Source organism: Tauraco erythrolophus, chromosome 10 (assembly GCF_009769465.1).
Source record: "Tauraco erythrolophus isolate bTauEry1 chromosome 10, bTauEry1.pri, whole genome shotgun sequence".
Lineage (NCBI taxonomy): Eukaryota > Metazoa > Chordata > Aves > Musophagiformes > Musophagidae > Tauraco > Tauraco erythrolophus.
This window is the reverse complement of record NC_141474.1, coordinates 34,817,071-34,840,249: the sequence shown is the minus strand read 5'-3', so window position 1 is coordinate 34,840,249 and position 23,179 is coordinate 34,817,071. Positions and strand designations below refer to the sequence as shown.

At 40.7% G+C, this 23,179-nt stretch overlaps 1 protein-coding gene across 1 annotated transcript in view; it reads right to left on the bottom strand.

The window, feature by feature from the left end:
- Positions 1–23,179, bottom strand: part of LRRC7 (leucine rich repeat containing 7) — a 102,851-nt gene that overhangs the window by 63,033 nt on the left and 16,639 nt on the right. The window contains 1 exon segment of the mRNA XM_086617165.1: positions 3,647–3,710. Within this exon segment, the coding sequence (XP_086473291.1) occupies positions 3,647–3,710 (64 nt within the window).

Below are 23,179 nucleotides of genomic sequence, written 5' to 3'. Positions count from 1 at the left end.
CCAAATCATTTTTCTTTCATTACAGCTGTGAAAACCAACATCAGGTCACAAGTACTTCCATGTTTCAGCCTAAGCAACACTTTTCTTTTTCAGGAAACATTATTTTCACAGGTAAAACAAGACTTACCATTTACCTCAGCTCTGTGAAGCTGTAGAGATTTTTTTCAGTCTGCCAGAAACTGACATAAAATATTTCCTTTGGTTCTGATTAAACCAGATTCTCGTATTTTAAAAGTCAGAAGTACTATTTCACTGCAAATATTTCAACACAGCTAGAAATAAATGTATCTGTCTGGCATCACAGGACCTTAGGAGAGACCTCTAGTTAATCTCCTGTGGTCTAAATTCTTTGGGACGTTGTAATTCCCATAAGAAATAGGATTTTCCAGTTGACCAGGTCACATTGCACATGATGGGAGAAGCCCCCTATGCATCATCAGATAAGAAAGAACCTGCTAAGGGAGAGCTCAGTCCCTCAGTTTTCCATGTTGTCATACAATGTGCTTCTAGTAAAAGATGATTAGTCAATATTTTAAAGATAATTTATTTTGCCTTGGCTAATTCTATCGAAATGCTGTTGTCCTGCAACGGTTAAAACCACTTCCAATTTCCAGGCTAAATTGATTAATGGTCATTTTATACGATTTGTTCCTGTGATGATTAATATTTCTTTATTCCTCCAGAGTGTTCACTGACTAAGGTTATTATAGGTAATCATAATTTCCCCTCTCAATTTCAATTTTCTTTTAAATTCCTCTCATTAGACAGACACCCTTCTCAAAGGCAGCAGAATACTCCCATGCTGTACATATCACAGTTGGATTTGAAATTTCTTGAACATGGCTCACGGTGTACCGTTATTATGGTATACTATGGATTATGGTATAGCACTATGGTACACCACAATCCAAACGAGATCTCACTGATGTTTCAGTAAGTGGTATTAAAAACTTCTTTGTCTCTGTTAGAAATGCTTCTGCTGATGCACTTTTGAGAATATTTTTATTTTCCATGTAGATTGCTACAAATAAGATGGGATGGGATGGGATGGGATGGGATGGGATGGGATGGGATGGGATGGGATGGGATGGGATGGGATGGAATGGGATGGGATGGGATGGGATGGAATGGGATGGGATGGAATGGGATGGGATGGAATGGGATGGGATGGGATGGGATGGGATGGAATGGGATGGAATGGGATGGAATGGGATGGGATGGGATGGGATGGGATGGGATCAAACAGGATAGACTATCTCAGTTGGAAGGGACCTACAACGATCACCCAGTCCAACTGCCTGACCATTTCAGGGCTCATCAAAACTTAAATATTATTAAGGGCACTGTCCTCTTGAACACTGACAGGCTTGGGGCATCGACCACCTGTTAAGGAAGCCTGTTCCAGTGTTTGACCACCCTCTTGGTAAAGAAATGCTTCCTAGTATCAAATCTAAATTGAAAACTGACATCAAGCTTCAGTAAAACTGTGTTACGTTTTACCCTCTTTCCTTTTCCTTTTCTCCCTACCTTTAACTATTTTCTTTCAAAATTCCATCTAAGGCCTTGCTGCTGACTCTGAAACTCTGGAAAGAAACACACCAGCCTTCCCCCTCCTTTCAGGCAGAGGCACCACGATTGCTGTGCATCGTTTGTCCAGTGCCATTTTTGGACACTTCAAAGCCTGGGAGATTTCAGACCCTTGACCCACACCTTGTGATGTAACACTCCAGTTTTCCCAGAGACCTGTGACATGGATTACCTGTTCCCCTCCTTGGTTACATGAAGCCACTTGAGTACAGCTGCTGTTCAGGAAGTGACAATTCCTACTTTAGGAACACGTATTTATCTCATGATTTGTGTAATCTTCTTTCCAGAAGATGAATGAACAGAATTACTTCATTTTTGCAACTACCTTTATTCTTAACCCCAGTTAATTATTTCTCTAGTTTGTCTATATGAAGACACAGAGTCTTCCAGCACAAAGGGAGGGACTTCAACAGTCCAGGGATGGACTATCAAAGATTAATTCAGCTCTTCCACACCACCACATTTCTAGGTAGTATTGTACTACCTTTCTCCAATAAGAAAGAAGTTCCTGTTGAAACCCACATGAGATGTTCAGATCTTTCAGACCTTTTGATCCTTTTTTCCAGGTGATCTTGATTTAAACTAGTACCACTTTCCCTAGGACATTCTATGATTCTATGATTTCTGCAGATGCGTGCTGTTCCCTTGCCTCTCGGCCCGTTTTGCTTCTGGCATTTGATTCCAGCTCATAGATTTTTGGACCAGCTTCCTGAAAAATGAGTCAACTCAGGGAGTCTGGTCCTAATAGCAGTATGGGGCCATCAGACTCCTGATCTACCACTCATGGAGGACAGTAGGCTACAACACAAAAATGTAGAATGATGTCGAAGTCATTTAAAACAAAATACCAAACTAAACCACCCCCAACCCACCTCCAAAAGAGACACACTCTGAATTCAGGAAGCATACATGCTGATCTTAGATCAAAATCCTAAATACCACTTCTGAAAATTTTTTCTGCTCATTGATGCAAGAGATTTTTAGTTTTAATTAAAAATCTGAGTTAAACCCACCTATTTTCTCCTACATGGAAGTACAAATCAGCAAACATTAACAGGGCTATAACCATAGTGGCAGAAGACAGCGCGCTGTCTCTAAACCAGATGCAGACTCTTTGCTACAGCTTTTTACCACTAGATGCCATTTCAAAATTTGTTTAAATTATCTTAATTAAAGCTACAGGAAATATCACCCTCATAAAACTGTAATCCCTGATTCAGCAGCACTATTTTTACAGGTAGTTCTTCCACGACTCTGGGTTTAACAGCCACTGGATGGGCTGTTGGTGGATAAGGCACACGTAGACATTTATTCCACCATCAGCACAATGGTGAGTGTCACAGTATTAATTTGGTGTCCTACAAAAGCACAGGGCCTCCTGAATAGCCCTGGCAGTGACAGGTCTCAAAAAGGACGAGGCAGCAGTTTTTCTAAGTTTTGCTTCTCAACACATTTAGAGTTCCTGCAGGAGGAGGTCAGTGAGGACTCCTTAAAAACAGGCCCATTTGAAAACACCACGTGAGCACTCTCACACTGTTCCTCAAAAGTGTCAATTCCTATAGATGTGGTACAAACACACCTACAGGGAACAGCAACTTGATTATTTCCTATATTGAGACTAGAGAAAACCCCCAAAAGCTACTAAATCTCAGGGAACACAATTCTCACCTTAGAGATAAGTTAGGGACAGAAACTACTTTTGGAGTCCAAAATTTACTTCTGCTAATAGCAACTGCTAATATTTGCAGGAAATAATGATAGATATTGAGAAATTAATACATAACTGACACAAGTATTTATACTGAGACCACCAGTTCATCCCACACTGAAGTATTCAGCAGTAGCAACCATCTGTGACCTTGATCCCAACCACAGAAGAAGCAGATGAAGCATATAGTACTATCAACATTCACTATGATAAATCTTCTATTCCCCAAGGAAGTGTGACCACAGCACGTGGCCACAACACAATAATGCCATTTAAGTAAACGTTTAATGCCCCATGCAGAGCACCCAAAACGCACAGGCTTTCCCATAAAAAAAAGGGTGCATTTCTTACCAGTTCAGAGAATTCATTATTGCCCAGATCAAGTCTCTCCAGTTGAGTCAGTTTGTGCATTGACCTGTAACAGATTAGGGAATATCAAAAATGAAACTTTTGCTTGCCAAACATCGGTCAGATTTTGTTTAGATAAAGGCAAAGCTCAGGTGATATTGTTATTGCAAATAGAATTACATCAGTTTGATGCTGATGCAAATGAGAACGACATACTCCACCTTTAAGACACGAGCTTGAACTAAAGAGCTAGCAACAATTATTTTAGAATGAAAATAAACATAAAATCTTGGTATAATTTTGCATAGTTGCTCAAGAAAAATGACCCATGTTACATTTATAAGCAATTGAAAGTAATATAAATTGTTACATTTTTGATGCAGATTTATAAACTCATGAATACCAAAACTTCATAACTTCTTTGTAAACCAGTAGAAAGTGTTTTGGCTCTTCACAGCAAAAGCACAAAGTGTAAGTAAGTAAGCAGTGGCATGTGGGGACACTTGCTGCCTGCCAGCAGCTTACAAAAACTTGATCGTCGTAAGGAGATAAACAACAGAATCGAGATTTTTAAATGACCAAGCTGAGATTCAAGGCTTTGACCTGCTGCAAAGCACATCTGGGCAAGCACTCCTCCTTCTGCAGCTCAGGGCACAGGAGCACAGCAGGGAGCTGGGGTGACCCACGGCGCTGCGTGCGGATGGGAGCAGTGGGTCTGACTTTGCTGGTGGGTGCCTCCCTGAGAGCCCCTTTTTGGGCAGCAGCTCCTCTGAGGGCAAGCAAGGCTGCACATGGCCTCTGTTGCAAAAGATCAGGTACAAATGACAGCAAAATCATCATAGAACGGTTTGGGTTGGAAGGGACCTCAAAGATCATCCGGTTCCAACCCCCCTGCCATGGGCAGGGACACCCTCCACTACACCAGGTTGCCCAAAGCCCCATCCAGCCTGGCCTTGAACACTGCCAGGGATGGGGCAGCCACAGCTTCTCTGGGCAACCTGTGCCAGTGCCTCACCACCCTCAGAGGGAAAAATTTCTTCCTTCTATTTAATCCAAATCTCCCCTCTTTCAGTTTAAATCCATTGCCCTTTGTCCTATCACTACACACCCTTGTAAAAAGTCCCTCTCCAGCTTTCCTGTAGGCCCCCTTTAACCCAAGCTGCTCATCCTTCTTCACAGCATGATAAAAGAAAGAGCCAAGTAAGAATATACCGTAAGAAAGTGAACCAAAAGTTAATATCAACCATGCTTGATGCAGTAAAGGGCTTTACATGAGGAATAACCTGGATTTATGGCTGTGACTGATCTCTGCGTAACAGCAAAAAAGGCACTTTTAGCTGGGGCTCAGGTGACTCAAACAGAGAAATAAGAGGAAAAGTGAGAAATTGCTAAAAATTATGTGATTAAGTTCTTCACTTACTGAAGTCAACGGGATAAATCTCCCAGGATTATCTCCGAATTTGTGCTGTGAGAAAACCTGATTATCTCAAAGTACAGCTTAAAGTGGCCAAGGCACAGCTCACAGCACATGTGGACTAATTTGAAAGCATTTAACATCTATTGATTTTGAATATAGGGAAACTTTTTAAAAATACACAGAGTTTTAAAAACTATACTTAGAACACTTAAAGGGGGCCTACAGGAAAGCTGGAGAGGGACTTTGGACAAGGGTGTGGAGTGACAGGACACGGGGCAATGGATTTAAACTGAAAGAGGGGAAATTTCTATGAGATCTAAGGAAGAAATTTTTCACTCTGAGGGTGGTGAGGCACTGGCACAGGTTGCCCAGAGAAGCTGTGGCTGCCCCATCCCTGGCAGTGTTCCAGGCCAGGTTGGATGGGGCTTTGGGCAAACTGGTGTAGTGGAGGGTGTCCCTGCCCATGGCAGGGGTTGGAACCAGATGATCTTTGAGGTCCCTTCCAACTCTAACCATTCCATGATTCTATGATAACACATGACAGCAGAAGCACCGACTCAAACAAGCAACCCCAAAGCAGTGAAGGTCTTTTTAAAACGAGAGGAAAATTGCTGAGCACCACGAGACCTTGTGAAGGAGCAGCTGTGCCAGAAGGGTGGCAGGACTGTGACTGCCATCCCTGGAACAGATGTTCTGCAGTTGTGCACTGCACAACTTTGCTTGTGTTGGAAAAAAAAATAAGATTTTTCTAAAGCTGATTTGTGACATGATACATCTGTGCTATTTGCTACCTCAATCCCTTCCAATATCTGTAGGAAATTAAGATTAGGAAGTTGTATTCAAAAATACTATGACATTGGAGAAGAAACAATTTCCTCGTTTGAATATATCGATCTTGATTTTTTATAATAGCTGACATTTTAAAGTTACTAAACAATTTCAAATAGTGCACTCGAGACTCTTATTTCATATTTTAAAAGGTTATTAAATTTGAAACAAATGGCTTTATAAATATTCCACGAAGGTTTCATTCATCTTGAAAAAAAAAAAAAAGGATGATGATTATATTCTTCCAGGTCTTTAATGAAAATTCTGCACTAAACAAGGCATTTTAGATAGTAAATCTCCCATGGCCCTAAGAGTGGAGCTTTGGCTCCTACTGCTTCGCTCTACCCCAAGCAACTCCTGGAGTGATCCCGGAGACAGCCTGAGCCAGGACCCCTTCCAAAAGGCAACGTGGCTCCCCTCTCCTGGATCAAGTTCAAATTTAATAAATTAATTACTCTGTGAACAAAATTGGAACAAGCTACTACCTCTACTGCAGAATTTTTCTTTAAACCCTGGTAGACCAATAGGCTCTCAACACCATACTGGATTTTGGTGGTGGTGGGAGTGAAAAAAGACGATAAATATAAGCAAGTAATTCAGCATTAACTGCAACAGTCGGTTCAGAGACCTTCTAAGGCCTAAGTTGATTGTAATAAAAAAATCAGCATAGTCTTAATTGATAGGATCTAAAATATCAACCATTTGATCTCTGCAATTTGTATCGGAAGACAAACTGATTATCAAAGATGCTCTGGCTAAAAAACATAGACCTGTTTTAACATCTAAATTATAGAAAAATGAGGTTGTGACAGGGCTAGATAGAGAATGCTGCTGCATTTTTATTAGAAGCAAACTTTACTTTTACTTTTCTAAAATAAGAGAAAAAATTCTCAGAAATGTATCTGCCATTCTTCAGTAGTGGAGCAGAGCATTTTTTGCTGGATATGTTAGTAAAATCAAAAAACATTTAGATTATCAAATATTCCACTCTCAAGTTTAAGCAGTTATATCCTTTCTTAGATTTCTTTAATTAAACAGGCACTTTGATTGATCTACTGTATTTCTTCACTTCCAGCATAACTTCAAGGAACAAATCTTAGGGTCGCGGACTCAGACCTGGGATGTGCTCCTGCACTCTACAGAAATTACTGTTCTGGACAGAGAAGTTCTTAAAGTATATCCAGGTCTCTCAAGCAAATAGTTCACCACTAAATTGAATAATTCCTTTCGACAGAACCTGCTGTCTTTCACATTTAGGCTGTTATCTTTCATCTAATCTAATCTGCAGTACTTTCAAACACGGAAAATTTAAGCCAGATTCTGTAGTAAACACCAACATGTTTACACAACCGTTTGGGAAGGGCAATGCCAAGTCCTAAAGTCCTTTGAAACTGCTGTTACCAGTACCATGAAACTACTGGTGATACCACTGCAGGACATACTCCTAGGTCACTGATTTCTTCTGTGCCTGCTGTGTTACTGCATGTCTGTTTTAACCTTTATGGCTTTCTAAAATGTTCTAAATCTAAATGATTCTAAATCTAAATGATTCTATGATTCTTAAACAGAAATTGACTTTCAATACGCCCTACACTGACCCCATTTTATCATAGAATCACAGACTGGTTTGGGTTGGAAGGGACCACAAAGCTCATCCAGTTCCAACCCCCCTGCCATGGGCAGGGACACCCTCCACTACACCAGGTTGCTCAAAGCCCCATCCAACCTGGCCTTGGACACTTCCAGGGATGGGGCAGCCACAGCTTCTCTGGGCAACCTGTGCCAGTGCCTCACCACCCTCAGAGGGAAGAATTTCTTCCTTAGATCCAATCTAAATCTCCCCTCTTTCAGTTTAAAGCCATTGCCCCGTGTCCTGTCACTACACGCCCTTGTAAAACATTTTAGCAATAGAAATCTTGATTCGTGCTCCCCAACTCCCAACTGGCTTCTTTACTGCACTTCTGTTCTCATAGTATTCATTACTTTGAATTATTATTGCTATAAAACCAGAAGGAATCATGGAAATATTCTATCTTTTAATAGGAAGTCTTAGCATGCCAGAGTAGGTGGAAGGCTGGGACCCGTCAAGAAGCAATCAGCACTGCGCCAAGCACAACACCACTCCCTCCCCAAAAGGATTCAGTTTTATATTATAATCTCCCTTAAAATAACAGTGAAAAGTATTTTTAACCCTTCTGGTGCTCCAGCTGCACTGTACTCCTCTTTGGAAAAGTCTTGCAAAAGCTGACTGAGATTTTACACATCCAGACAAAAGATGAGCTTAATAAACAAAGCTGCAACACACTCAGGCCAGCTCCTGTCCATCCCTTTCCCTGCAAATAACACATCCAGCCCTGAAAAGGTTCATTTTTGGTATAACTTACTCGTCCCAAAACTTTCACCATTGTGCCTGAGTTGAAACGTTATTAATCTCGTTTAGATTTCTGACGTTCAGCCACAAGTTACAAATATTGCAGAAAACTTTTTAAATTAATTGAACCCCATGGAGTAAGCAATTGCAAAGTCGATGCCAATGGACACTCCTTACCATCCAGAATCCCACCAACTTTATGAGGATTCTTCACACCACGGTGTGCACTCCCTGCCAGTGAGCGTGTGCGAGACCGCACTCCCAGTGTTCAAAAAACGATTACACTTACTTATCCACAATTTACCAGTTTCTGTTTCGGAAATGGAAGCATTTTTGCTTAAAACTGATCTGTAGGAGCCCTCTGAAGACTCATCATTCAACTGACAGTCAGGTAGTGCACGCACACGCTCTCCACCTGAACGATGAAGCCGTGAAAAGCATTGGAACATCACCAAAATTCCTCTAACACATCCCGATGGCAGGTTACACCCCTGAGTACCACACTAAGGTTTTACACCACAGGAAACACATCTCAGCATGTGAGCATCCCAAGTTCATCGTTCTTTACATGAGTTTTTCAGCATTAACTGCACACAATCACAAGCACTACGTGGCACAACGCCTTCCCAAGGCAAAACACCAGGAAACGGGACACACACTCAATAGTTGGCACAAAGTTTTCTCTCACAGGCAGTATTGCTTGTGACTTTATCATTCTGCATTAAAGTCAATAAAAGTTTCTAGGGATTATGACTCCCCGTGCTCATGTTAAAGTGCCCAAAAAAGCCCAGCCACAAGACTGAAAATACCTGGAAATGGTACTGGAAACTGAACAGCAACATTCCTTTGTTATTTCCATATATTTCCATACATAATTCCTCTTTATACATATACAGAACTATATCCTTTGAAAGGTGAAACTCTTCAAAGATGAAATGAGAGGTAATCTGAGTTACAATCGAGTTGGTAAAAACCTGTGTATTCCATACTGAACCCAACCTCCGAACAAAACTTTTACTTTAAAAGGTTTGGTTTGTACTACTGTAAAATTCATCGTAAAAGGCAACTTTTAAACATCACTTTCTGTAATTTCTACAGTCAGATATATGGTTTGAGCAACTGCAACATTTATAGGGGGGCAGATTAATTTCAGTCAGCTGGTACTGCATCAGAAGACAAAGCACACTGCCAAATGTACCCAATGGAATATTAGATGAGATTTTTCATTAGCCTCTGATATTTTTATCTCTTTCATGAAATTACTTATATTTTTCTTATGAAAAAGATTCATTATATTTTTTTTATGTGGGGTCACTTTACAAAGGTGGAACAGGAAAGGTGCAACTATGAGTAACGCTCAGTTAAATATTCATTGCTTAAATGATGTAATGTAATATAATTAACGTGCTAATAAAACTTGCAGCCAAAAATTTCATATAAATCTTTATCCATTTCGCATTTGGATCCATTCTTCCATTCATAAGTAACTGCAGGAGTCACATGAAGATCTGATTCTTGGCTATTGAAGTGGACCTCATGGTATGTTCAGAATAACATGAATCTTTTTTTTTTTTTTAATTATTTTTAAACACAGCAACGGGAACATGGTTCTCAAAAACTAAAAATGTGTGAAAATCAGCATAGAGAGTAGCTCAGAGACATCACTGAATACTTGGTGAAAACTCAGCATCGATCACAACAGCTTTAAAACATTCACACTCCATAAATTTAACTCACATCACAGAGTTCAGTGGTATTAATTATAATTCATGGCAATCACGTAACTTTCTCATGTTCTTGCATGTTTGGTTTTGCTGCCTTATTGAGAAGACACTTATCCACACATCGTAAACACTTCAAATAACCAGGAAGATGCCTTGCCTTTACAGTTTCTGGCAAAACAAATGAGGCAACTGCCATCAATTATTTTAATGAAATCATGCTATTCTCATCAAAATCCCGGTCAGTTTTCTGACCTTCAGTCACAAACTTCCAGTCACATCTGAATAATTCCCACATAGGAAGAACTGGGTTCATAAAGAACAAGAGTGTCTCTAATAGGTAAAAATTCACGAGTGAAAAGCAATTGTGTCAGAGACACAACTAGATTTACCCAATGATAAGTACATGAAAGATGCAATAAAATACTGCTTTTGGATGGTCATACTTCTACAAAGACAGGACTGAGAATGTTATAACAGTGACATACTCTATTTCCTTGGGTAACAACATACAGAATTATATTCTCACACGAGTTTGTGACAAATGGAAATAATCATTTTCTGAAGAAATAAAAAGCAAATAAGGGCAAATATGCTGCCATTCCTGGATTATCTGCTGCATTCTTTTCAAATAATGTTTTCTCACACTTTTGTTGTACACAGAAACCTTTATTTCCAAGTTTTTAAAATGTCACATTCAGGAGTCTCTTCCAGTTTCACTATTTTAAACCTTGCAATGCCACTTTATATTCATTAATGAATCAGTTTGAAAGTTACACTGTAAAATTAATACTTAATGTTAATAGTTTACCTGTTGCAGAGTAGTTAAATCTTAACCAGAGCTCAAGCATTACATGACACAAGCACAAAGAGCTATTTACTTATACATCACTTAATGGATTACAAAGAAAACTCAGTTTTCAGTGAATCTCAATTTATATCATTTCTGGAATATAAAACATGTAGGGTAAAAAGCAAAGGATCACAATTATATATTAATCTGTCATAAAGTACTGAATCTATATACTATCCAGGCTTCAAAATACCAGGGTATGTTTAAAAATGGTTTTTGAGGATACAAAATACTGTTACACACGGACTGAAATAACAGACAAAATACCTACAATAATGTGTATAATAGCTAGAATAATGTCTATTTTAACTTAACTATAAGAAATCCTATCCATTAAGGATTTTACAATCTACAATATCAATCCACAAATCGGAGAACATAGCAGAGACCATGGGATGATGGTCCAGAACTCCAGAAGCTCACAATCAGTCGTGGAACTGTGCTTCTTGGCTACTTTTATGTGGTCTCATCATTAACCCGAAGAGAAGTCCAGAGCAGACAATCCACAGGGCATACTGTTGCCTTGGCTGCAGGGCTAGTGGAAATACTGCTGTGCAAAATGCAGGGCTGTCCAACGTCACTTGGGTTAAGCACATGGGAAAACCACCCAACATAGTGCTTCTGGACGAAGAGGCAGCCTCCCTCAGCCTTTGTGTACCAGAATTGTTTGGTTTCATAACACAGTTTGGGAGAACTACCTCAACACAGTCTACTCGTGCTGATGCTCCTGATGCTGCCATTTCTGGTGCCCGAAAATCTGCTGACTCCATGTCCTCTGCTGTCCGAGCCACTGTGCACTCTCAGGCGATGGGCAAGGGCACTCTCCATCTTCAAATGCTAAGATGAGAAAAATCAATTTCAGTGCCCAAAGGACGGAACTGCTGGTGCAGAAGGTGTCTAAACACAACCAACGTGCCCATGGCACCGAAGACTTGTGAGATTTCTCCTAATTCTGTATCAATGGCCTAAAATAAAAAGCACCACAAAGACAAAAGTCCTACATACAGAAACTGGAAATCAAGCTCTTTCATTATTCAGTCGTAATAAAAACACGTGGACATCTGATTTCAGGAAAAAATGTTTGCTTGCAAAATGTAAGGATATTAAAAACACTCTACTGACTTAAAATATTGCCTTCCAGATAGGATCCTAAATTCCTAGCACGGTGGAAACCGATCAGATTCCTAAAATTTATCCTTTAATTCAGGACCCTGTTATGAAGCACTCGACAACTGGAACGGTTTGCTCCCCTGATTGTAGAGAACGGTGAAATCGTCACAGTTCTGACCTTCATTCACACACAAATTTCTTTCCCGACACAGCTTTCAAATTGCTGGGGAAGGACATTCGAAATTTCAGTTCAGATCCACTTCTGCTTAACTGATTACATAAATAAACAGGATGCAGCGAAAATCTCATCAGCCAGTGCAAAGCTCCTGGCAATAGAAAGACTTCATGAATAAATTTTTTATCCTTTGTTTTTGTTTTTTTTTTTAAAAAAACCCACTCCTTCTTTCTTTTTTCGTTTTGCACTTAACATTTGGTATCTTCTACTTCACGCTGTTTATCACGGAAAAAGCTGGAGGAAGGCTATCCAGAAGAGACAGGAAAATCATAGAATCATAGAATGGTCAGGGCTGGAAGGGACCTTCAAAGGTCATCTAGTCCAACCCCCCTGCAAGGAACAGGGATATCTCCAACTAGATCAGGTTGCTCAGGGCCTCGTCCAACCTGGCCTTGAACGTCTCCAGGGATGGAGCATCCACCACCTCTCTGGGCAACCTGGTCCAGTGTTCTACAACTCTCATGGTAAAAAATTTTCTCCTAATATCCAACCTGAATCTACCTCCCTCTATTTTAAAACCATTACCCCTTGTCCCATCACAACAGGCCCTCCTGAACAGCCTCTCCCCATCTTTCCTGTAGGCCCCCTTGAGGTACTGGAAGACCACTATAAGGTCACCCCGGAGCCTCCTCTTCTCCAGGCTGAACAGCCCCAACTCTTTCAGCCTGTCCTCATAGGAAAGGTGCTCCAGCCCTCTTATCATCTTCGTGGCCCTCCTCTGGACCCTCTCCAACTGGTCCATGTCCTTCTTATGTTGGGGGCTCCAGAACTGGACGCAGTACTCCAGGAAAATATGAGCCCCCTTGCAGGATGAAATTCCCTCAACTAAACTATCGCCCCTTTTCCAGACAGTAACGTGTGTTTCTTAACCCCGTGTCTATTAAAAGGCTGATTGCAATGGACAAGCTGAACATAGGAAATTCGTGTTTGCAAAATTCCAAAGGATATCCAGTTTCAAAGCATAGCTAGTTGAAAACATCCAAAATCCAAGTAACAGCAAACACACAGCGATTCTCTCAGTGAATTTCAGAATTCATATTCCTTGAGGGATGTATGAGCTTCGGCACATTGGACTGCCAGGGTGAACACACTCTAACAGTCACTAAACCTTGCAGCCAAATTTTCATCTAGAAAACTACATGCAGCTCTGATGAGATCGATGATTTTTCTACAAGATGTTTGCATTAGGACAAAGAAACACAATATATCTGTAACAGAAGTGACATAACGACAATAAAAACTGCTCCATGTTCTGGGATAAATACCAGACAATAATACCAGGACAAATAATTATGAAGCCAGGGCCCACTGCAGTTACCTAAATTCAAAACCACTGAAACTGAGCAAGACTGACTGTATCATTCACTGTCACCAAAGCCTCCTCACTGTTTTCCATCAAAGGTTCAGGATTTGGTAAATGATATATTTGACAACTTCTATTTTGTTTACGGTGTAATAATACAGTGGGAAGCAAACAACTGATTTGCAAACACTGCAGCACTGATCAAGTTGAACGTATTATCAAATTCATACAAAATGACTAGTACTTGGGATCTGGGTCTCCACCACTTGGAAGACCACAGAGGAGCAGGTCCTAAGCTTCCCACCACTAAAAGTTGAGTAAAAAAAGCCTATGTTCCCTCAGGATGTACCATATATTATTCAAACCGCTAAAGAATTCAGCACATGCTTTATATTCTCATGTACTAGTTTTGCACGGAATGAGTGAACAAAAATTGGAGAGAGACCTAGTTTTAGCCTACAAGACTGAAACTGGAGTTTTGGTCCTGTCTTCCCGTTTACCTTGCCAGAGAGCAGGAAGAAGCCAACCTTAGGGTGAGGAATAATTAACAAGGATGAAGCAAGTTCAAACAGTTAATGAACATCTGATGACTACAAGTTAACTGAATCAGCTAAGCCCAAAAAACCAACAGTAGAATCATAGAATCATCTGGTTAGAAGAGACCTTCAAGATCATCGAGTCCAACCATTCACCCTGCACTGTCAGGGCCCCTAAACCATTAGGGAGAGTAGAAGAATTCTACTCTCAACACAGGTTTCTTAGTTAGTAGTCTTCTTGACTCTTATTTCTACTGAAACATAACCTAAAGACAGAGTGAACACGTATCAAACCCAGGATTATTTCTAAAGAGAAAGCCAGAAAATCAAAATGGGGATGTGCTAGAAAAAGACAAGGACCAACTTGAGATGAAAAATGTCATGACTCAATAACTATCTACATATGAACTGAGGAAGAAGGATGGAAGTAGTCAGAGATGACAAGGAGCACCTCAGAAAATGAAAAAGCAGAAGGACAACCCATGTTGTTGCGCATGAAATATCCGTACATAGCCATAGTTATGCCCCTCAGCAGAATGGCTGATTTCTTCATAGGTGCTCTCCACTAGTTCTAACTGTAGGAGTACAGTTAATAAGATCTGGAAGATCCCTACGGACATGCACTCCAAGATAGTTGCTTTGCCACGCTGTTGAGAAGGTGTTTGGCTGCAGTGGCTGTTCACCAGCTGGGCTAGAGAGAACATCACGAGCAAGTCAACCCCATCCGACACCCACTGCGCCCTGGGGAACGGGTGCCAAGGCGGAGGCCAGCACAGGAGTCCTACCTAGGAGACATGGCTTTAAAAGGAAAAAACCAAAGCAACTGCAGGGCCACAATGTGATGGTCTTCTTCAGTTACTGGAGAACTGTCAAAGGCAGGCAGAGAGATGATCCTCCATCACGAACTACGGCGAATACGGGCAAGATTCGTGCCATACTCCCATGACAGGGATGAAGGCACAACGCCGAGCTTGTGAGCTGCGACTCAACCAGCCCGTTGGAGACACCGAAATGGGAGAGGCATGGAAAAGCCATACGTGCTGAAAAGATGCTACAGGGCATAAATACTGGTTATAACTGGTGAATATAATCTACAAATGTATTTCAGTAGGAAATACAAATATATTTTGCATTTATTTATATGTTTCAATAGGAAATACGTAAAAGACCTCACTGACCAGCTACTGGAAAACGTACTTGTGACAAAGAACTAATGACCACTGTCATTTATTCAGACATATGTGTTCTGCACTTTTCCAAAAGCAATCATCAATCATGTTTTATACATGCTAGAATCTAAGCAGTTGAGAGTCATCAAGTTTTGCATCATTATTTTTATTTTCCTGATTACCTAAACAAAATGACTTGCAGGGCAGTGAATTTTTCAAGGCTTGAGGGAAACGGTAGCACAGGGGAACCTTTTGCACAGCACAGAGCTGACAGCAGGTCAGGTGCTGACCTTCCCAAGCCCTGCAAGAGCACAGGTCACAGCTATGCCCACCCTCTCACGAGGAGGGACAAACGGCCACTGCTGACAGTCACAGCCTGCAGCATCTGCAGGTCCAGTTTCCACACTTTGATACGGCTGAGGATGGCAACAACCAAAAAATATCAATTCTACACGTGTTTAGCTCAGAACCATCCATCCTTACTCCAATGACCTATCAAATGACAGACACACAGTATCATAGAATGGTTTGGGTTGGAAGGGACCTCAAAGATCATCCAGTTCCAATCCCCCTGCCATGGGCAGGGACACCCTCCACTACACCAGGTTGCCCCAAGCCCCATCCAGCCTGGCCTCCCAGGGCACGAGGCTGAGCCAGTGCTCAGAGATAACACCGGAGCGTGACATCCAGCACGGGGCGTACGGACACTCGGAGAAGGTGTGTGTTACCTGCAAGTCAACGCTGCATCAGTGTGCAGCTGAGAAACACGTGCTCCTGGTAGTCTCCTATTCCAGCTGGGAAAAAGACAAGGTCTCCGATGGTCATGGCAGGTAAAACCCCATCTTGTTCTCAACGCATTCCAGGAGCCATCTTCTCTCTATTTAATTCCTCTTGCAGTTTGAAATGTGTGCAGGCATTTTTACTCTGTAGATTTATTTTTTTTTTTTAATCAAGTAAAATGAAAAGGATACTGACTTAAGGTGTTCTGCGGATAACGAGCAATTTCCTTGCGTACCATAAACCAACGAGAGCTGAGAAAGCAGAGCAGAGCCTAAGCACAACCAAACTGGATCTCATTAATACCAGTCAGAGGGAACTCTGAGTGTGTTTAGCTTCCAGTTGCTCTGGGAGGAGCTCAGGGTTCTCATATAATTAAGATCAAAACGAGTGTAAGGTGGACTAGGGTGATTCTCCACGGTCATAAACGTTCTCCCCTTCCACCACTTTGTGCTGGGAAGTCTTTACCTGAAATTTAACCCTACTAGGCAGATTTAAACTCTCCTGAAAGAACAAATCACTTTTGCATCTGTTAAGTGGACATTTGAAAGAAACAAATAAGTGATAAACAAATACAAAAGAAATCTGGTGTACGGAACAGGCTCTCGTTTCTGCTGTGCCTTCCCTCTGCCCATTTGACACGTTAAAATTATACAGCATGAACGCTGCCAGATAAGAACCACTAATTACAGTTTAAGTAACACCAGGATTATCCCAGATGGCAAAAGCAACGTATGTTCACTGCACTGCAAGGAGTTCGAGCTACATCTTATCCCAGAGTGTCCCTTACTGGAGATACAGCAAAAAAAATGCCACTATTGCCTTTGGAGAAGAATAATTAAGGCAGTTTTTCAGCCAAGTTTGACCCACTGTATATCTGGAAAACCATTCTTTAATTATTATCTAATTATTCTTTAATAAGAAAACAGTATAACACATTTTTGCGCTGCGAATATATTTAGTTTAAAAAAATCCTAAAGGGAAGATACGTAGTAGCAGTTGCTTATTAAAATATTGGCAATATTTTAATAACGTAGTGCCAGAGTAAGAAGTCTTCTGGAATATGGTTTATTAAACTCAGCCAGACTTACTACTTGAAGAAAACAGGTCATCATGAATGATGAAAATATTTGTAATCTCAAAGCGTGGGAAACAGTTTACATCTTTATAATAAACTAGGAAGAAAATGGAACAGCATTTCAAAAAATAGCAGTCTAAAGCTAAGCGTTTAAACCTATATTTAGATGCCTCTGGACAGATTCTCAGCTGATATAAATTGGCTGTTCCACTGACTTCAACACACTTAAGACAACCTGTGATTTTTGCAAATCCACTTCCTAAAACAGGATTTGGAAGTGGTAAGGATGTCAGGAATATAAATGTTACTGGAGTCAATGAGATTAATGGTCTTAAGTCACAAGAACGCTTTTTACAACTCCGTTTTTCAGGCTAATGGAAATATCAATCACCACTTTAATTCAGCAAATTTCACATCTGAAAAAAGGTAACGGATTGTGACGTTTTCACCGCCCAGTTATGTTTCCAAATCTTTATTGGCTCGTTCCTGCTGAGATGAAACCCAAGACCCACACAAGGCCATACCTGCAGTCTTTCAACACTGCAAAAGCTGAGAAATGTTTATACTTATCTTCAAAAGTCAAAGCAAAGTGGCACTGAAATAGGGAATAAGAACAAAACTTTACCTGACAGCGTTTCAAACAATATTTTGATAAATCACCAAAGATGCTTCTAAGTAATACACGCCAGTTTTTATATGAAAATGGTTATTTAAGACGAATGTCAGCATTCAACACACACATTGTATCTATACAAGAAGTGATTGACCTGTATTATTCTGCTTCCTTTCTCAATTTGCAATAAAGTCTTAGCAACAGAAAGGCATAAGAGTTGTAACTCTCTACAGGTTTAGACACTTCTAATTTGCAAACTTAACCTCTGCAAAACATCTGTTATTATTTTATGTGTATTCTGCCAAGGAAGAATCTAGTCTACTTCACCTTACATTGTTTTAAAAACAAATTGCTATGTGCTTTTTATATAGTTTTCATGATGCTGCTCAGAAATCTTGATCCTTTGAGTCTCTTTATACACAGTCTCACCACTTTTAAGAAATAACCAGCACAAATAAGAGTCACAAGTAATTTCAACAAATAGGTGTTGATGAACATTACAACAGGAACAGGACAACCTCCACCACTTTGCCTTGTTTCCATCTGATTTGTTTGCTAGAAATTTTGTAGTTGTGGGTAACTGGTACATTAATCTGGTGCAGATCTACAAGGTAGCTTGGTAGTGGAATTGATTAAAGTTTGGCATTCCCAGTGCAGCATTTAATATTCTGGTTTATTTTTCAGGTGTGAAAGTTATAGTCCTGCTAAATGATTGGCCAGGGAATAAAAGAAATAACAACCCATGACTCATAAAATTTTTGATTTAATCAGCTTGTAAAATAAAATAAATAAATCAATTAATTAATTAACGGGGGAGGGGGAAGGAACATGTATCCTTCTAACAAGCACTTTATAGAGTTTCTACTTTCTATGGTTCTATTTCTAAATTTTGACAGAAAGAAAGAAATGGGGAGAAAGAAATGGGGAGAAAGAAATGGGGAGAAAGAAATGGGGAGAAAGAAATGGGGAGAAAGAAATGGGGAGAAAGAAATGGGGAGAAAGAAATGGGGAGAAAGAAATGGGGAGAAAGAAATGGGGAGAAAGAAATGGAGAGAAAGAAATGGAGAGAAAGAAATGGAGAGAAAGAAATGGAGAGAAAGAAATGGAGAGAAAGAAACAGAAAAAATGTTAGAGGAAAATGTCAAATTTTCACATTATATTTACAGAAAAAAATAAAAGCACACTTGGAATTCAAAGGAAGAAAAAAATCTATTTTATGAAATTTCCTAAGAGTGAATTCTTCTGGGTGAAAAATAGGATTCCTCACCCTCCCTTAAGTTTTTGTTACAACATGTATGTAATTGTGAAGCCACAACAGATACTTTCATTACATATGCACAAAAAGATTGTTTTCACACCTTCACTCGTTATCCAGAAGGAAAAACTTCATAGATGGCATCCTTCTTGTTTCCATTTCTCCTTGAAATATTTTTCATGGAAAACTTTAGGTGAGACTGACCTTCTTTTGAATTATTGGAAGAAAATGCATCTATTGCCTTTTATCAAGGAAGATACTCAAGCAAGGATAGTAAAATATTATACCAAAATATGAAGATGCATTTTTCACAGAATTTTTGAGAACCACTCTTTTGTGGAGCTAGAATGCACAGAAGTATTGTTGTTATGTAAATAGTGGCATTCAAATCCCAGAGATTCAGTACAACTGGAGGCATTTGCAGAAAAAAGCAAAACAGAAGATTACCAACTTTACATCATATCGCCTACAGAGGTAAGTCTAAACAATGATTTTTCAAGCAGAGTCTGAATTTCGACAGAAAACATACTTATTAGCAGCAATTCTCAGAAATAAGACTGTGTGGCTAAAACATGCTGCCTGTATTTTCACATAGTTACATTTTATTACAATCAAAGCCTAAAAACGTGCAATCGAGAATAAAAAACATTGGTTTACATTTTAAGAGTGAAAATACATCAATATAAAACAGCTAATTTTAACAAAAGGAAAAAAAAACCCCAACCCTATCATCATCATCATCATCATATCCATGAAGTCCTTTTATTCCTGATTCAAACCAGGAGTAAAATTACAGTAAAATAAGTAATATTTTGGCAACGCGGGAGTTTGCGCTAAAACAGTTGCTAACCGAGGGGATGGAGACAACTGGAAAACCAGTATCTTTTGGAAACGTAGTGATTTAAACCAACAAAGAACACTGGAACAATGCATGCAAACATCTTCAAAGGAATATCAAAGTGCTGATCAACGCAAGAATCTCAAACACAAGAATCTCACAATGTAGTTACACCATTTGGGGTAACAACTTACCGTTGCCGGCTGATTTCGGCCAGTTGACTCTCAACAACCACCAAAGTAGAGCCCGTTTGACGTCGCGATACTCAAGTCCGACCCATCAGGACTGCAACATGTGCCAGTTAAGTTTAATCTTTCCGCAACTTTCTGGTGCAAACTCAACGTTTGTGATGGGAGGAGGTCAGACCAAACGCCCATCCCAGCGTGTCCTGCCCATCAGGGCACCCACCGCCAGCTCCTCCTGCCGCTGTGGGACAGGGACCAGCCCGGGCGCTGGTCCGACCTCCCCAGTCTGCACCGGGGAGACCCAGCCCCAAGCCAAAAGTGCGGCTTTTGTCTTCCAGCAAAATGTAGAGGGATATTTTTCAATCTTAAAAGGAGAAAGGAGAAGGTGTCGATGACTCTGATACTTCAGAAACTTCTCATTCCTCCCTCTCACAGCCAGCTCATCCTTACTTAGATTTCATAGATTTCATAGACTTCTAGGTTGGAAAAGACCTTAGAGATCATCGAGTCCAACCGTCCCTAATCCCCATTAAACCATATCCCTAAGTAGATCATCCACCCTATTCTTAAACACATCCAGGGATGGGGACTCAACCACCTCCCTGGGCAGCCTATTCCAGTGGCTGACAACCCTTTCAGAGAAGAAATACTTCCTAACATCCAACCTGAATCTGCCCTGACTAAGCTTATACCCATTTCCTCTTGTTCTATCACCCATCACTAATGTAAAGAGCCCTTCCCCCCCCTCCCCACCATCCCTTCTCAAGGATTTGTGGGCTGTAATCAGGTCTCCCCTCAGCCTCCTCTTCTCCAGGCTAAACAGCCCCAACTCCCTCAGCTGCTCCTCATAAGTTTTATTTTCCAGCCCCTTGACCAGTTTTTTACTTGCTACTCTGCCAACCACGCACACCTCTGTCCCTTGTCCAGGCAAAGAAATAGTTCTCTTCCAAGTTGCCCACCTTGACGGTTGCGTGCCGAGATGAACACTAACGTATCTCTTCTCAACTTCTGCTTTCTTAGATTCAGTAACACATGATTCTTAGGGCCCTTCCATGTAATATATTCTGCATTCATTATTTTTCCTATCAGATTAGGACCTCCTTTAGCTCTTCCTCATCCTTGTTTCCTCTGGAGCTTTTCCAAATGAGGTTTCCCTCATTTTCTACATAATGTCATAAACACTTCTTTGTCTCCAGTGAAAATACTTTGACAAAGAACATTTGGCACTGTCGTGGCTCTATTAGATCAATGACTCATAGACATTTCACATCCTACTAATATACTCACGTCTCTTTTTTCCAATATGATTTCTGACTGAAGAACTCCTACTTTATAACAGAAATCCCTCTCAGTCCCGCGGTACATGACCTTGCAGACTGTACTATCAAATTTCACCCGGTTTTTAATTGCTCTCGTCTCCAGAATCACACAGTTCTTCCAATTTTAAAGCCTGCATTTGAGAACTTGATCTACAATTTTTACTCTTCACAAAGCAAATTAATTTTGAGCCACGGCTGAAGACCAAGAGAAATCCTGGTTTTCCCTAAGATTCGCTGCCAGGGAGCCACCCCTTTGGTAACATCTCCATTGTACATTTTTCCCAACGGAGCAGTATTGCAGAAAAACAATAGCCATAATATGTACTGTCAAGAAAACCAAGGAAGAGATGAGAAGCCACAGCTTCAGTTGGGAAACAGTGAGTCATTAGGACGAGCACAACAAATACAAGCATTTTCTCATCAATTACCAGCACCTACAGACACTAGTGACTCACCATTTACAAATGCCACTTCTGCAATTTTTCAATTTTACAAATCTCTGCTGAAAGAAACCCCACAAACCCCTGAATGCTAATACACAAATCAAGTCATACTCAAACTCCTGGAAAACAGTCAAGATGGAAAGGAAAATACAGTCTGTATTAATACGAAGTCTGCCTAATAGAACTGCCTTGTCATTTGCAAGGGAAAAAAAAATCACAACCTAGGATTTAACAATCACAATTTAATCACAACAATGCTAGGATTTAACCAGCTGCCCTTTGGTACGATATTTTATTTTCGATATTCTGGATTTACATCCAATTTGAACATGAAATTTTTTTTTTTTTTTTTTTTTTGAAGATCTACTGCCTACCAGTACATTTACTACAACTAAACATCCAGCAAAAGGGCACCAGTCAGAACTGGTGCCACGGAACCCCGAGGCTGCCTGCAGAACACAGCTCCTGCTGCGTGATTTAAGTTTGACTCATCATAATGTAAAAGTTGTTTCCCACAGCGTAGGCAGCACGAACATGACTTCTGTATTTGTATCCACTGTCAATTTTCATCCAACTAGTCTGAAGTAACTTTCCAGAAACAACTAATGGTTGGAAAAGGTTTAATTCTGTACCAATATGTGTTAAGGCAAACAGAAGCGCTTAGTGCCAGAACTCTCACACATTCCGTAAAATCCACTTATCAAACAGTGGGAAAATATAGTGGTACTTTATACTGTTTACATGACTCCTTAAAGAAAATTATTTAATATCCTGTGCATCAGAGCGGTTGGATTAATCACACAAATTATCTACGTATGAATGTAAATATATATGTGCTCTGACACAGAGCTGAAATGTGCAACTAAAATGTATTTTTTCTTACAAACTTGAGGAAAAGTGGGGTGTTTTCTGTTTCACCAGACATGACAGACGAAAAGCACAACTGCAAGCACAGGTTGTGACAGCTGACACATCCACTGACAACACCTACACAGGTGCCACTGGACAATCCACATGGATAACACCGAGCAAGTCTGACAAGCCAGCGGACCTCGTGCTGCTGGGCAAGAGGACGGAAAGGTGGGGGTGCTCACTGGGTGCATCCACGTTCCCGATTTGATGCTCGGGGCAATTTATTTTCAGTGCAAGTTTGCCTTGTGCCATCTGTACCTGTGCACACTCAAGTGTGTCACTGGTGCTCTCACCAGTTCTTCTCCGTTTCCCTCCTGGTGAAGCCACGGCAGGAGTTGCACCGTGCTCCTCAGCAGTAAGCCTCCTACACGTCCGTGGCACATGTCGAGGCCACTGACCAGCACGGACTTCACCGTCATTAAAGATGCAATGTGGACGTACGGTCCCAGGAGTGCATCATCCTACGGCCAAGAGTCTGCCAGCCTGTCCCTCTCTGCACCCAACAGCGAGGAACGGACCCCCACGGGAAACGAGGAGACCTGAGTCATGCCTGGCCTCTGATTTTGGCAGCTC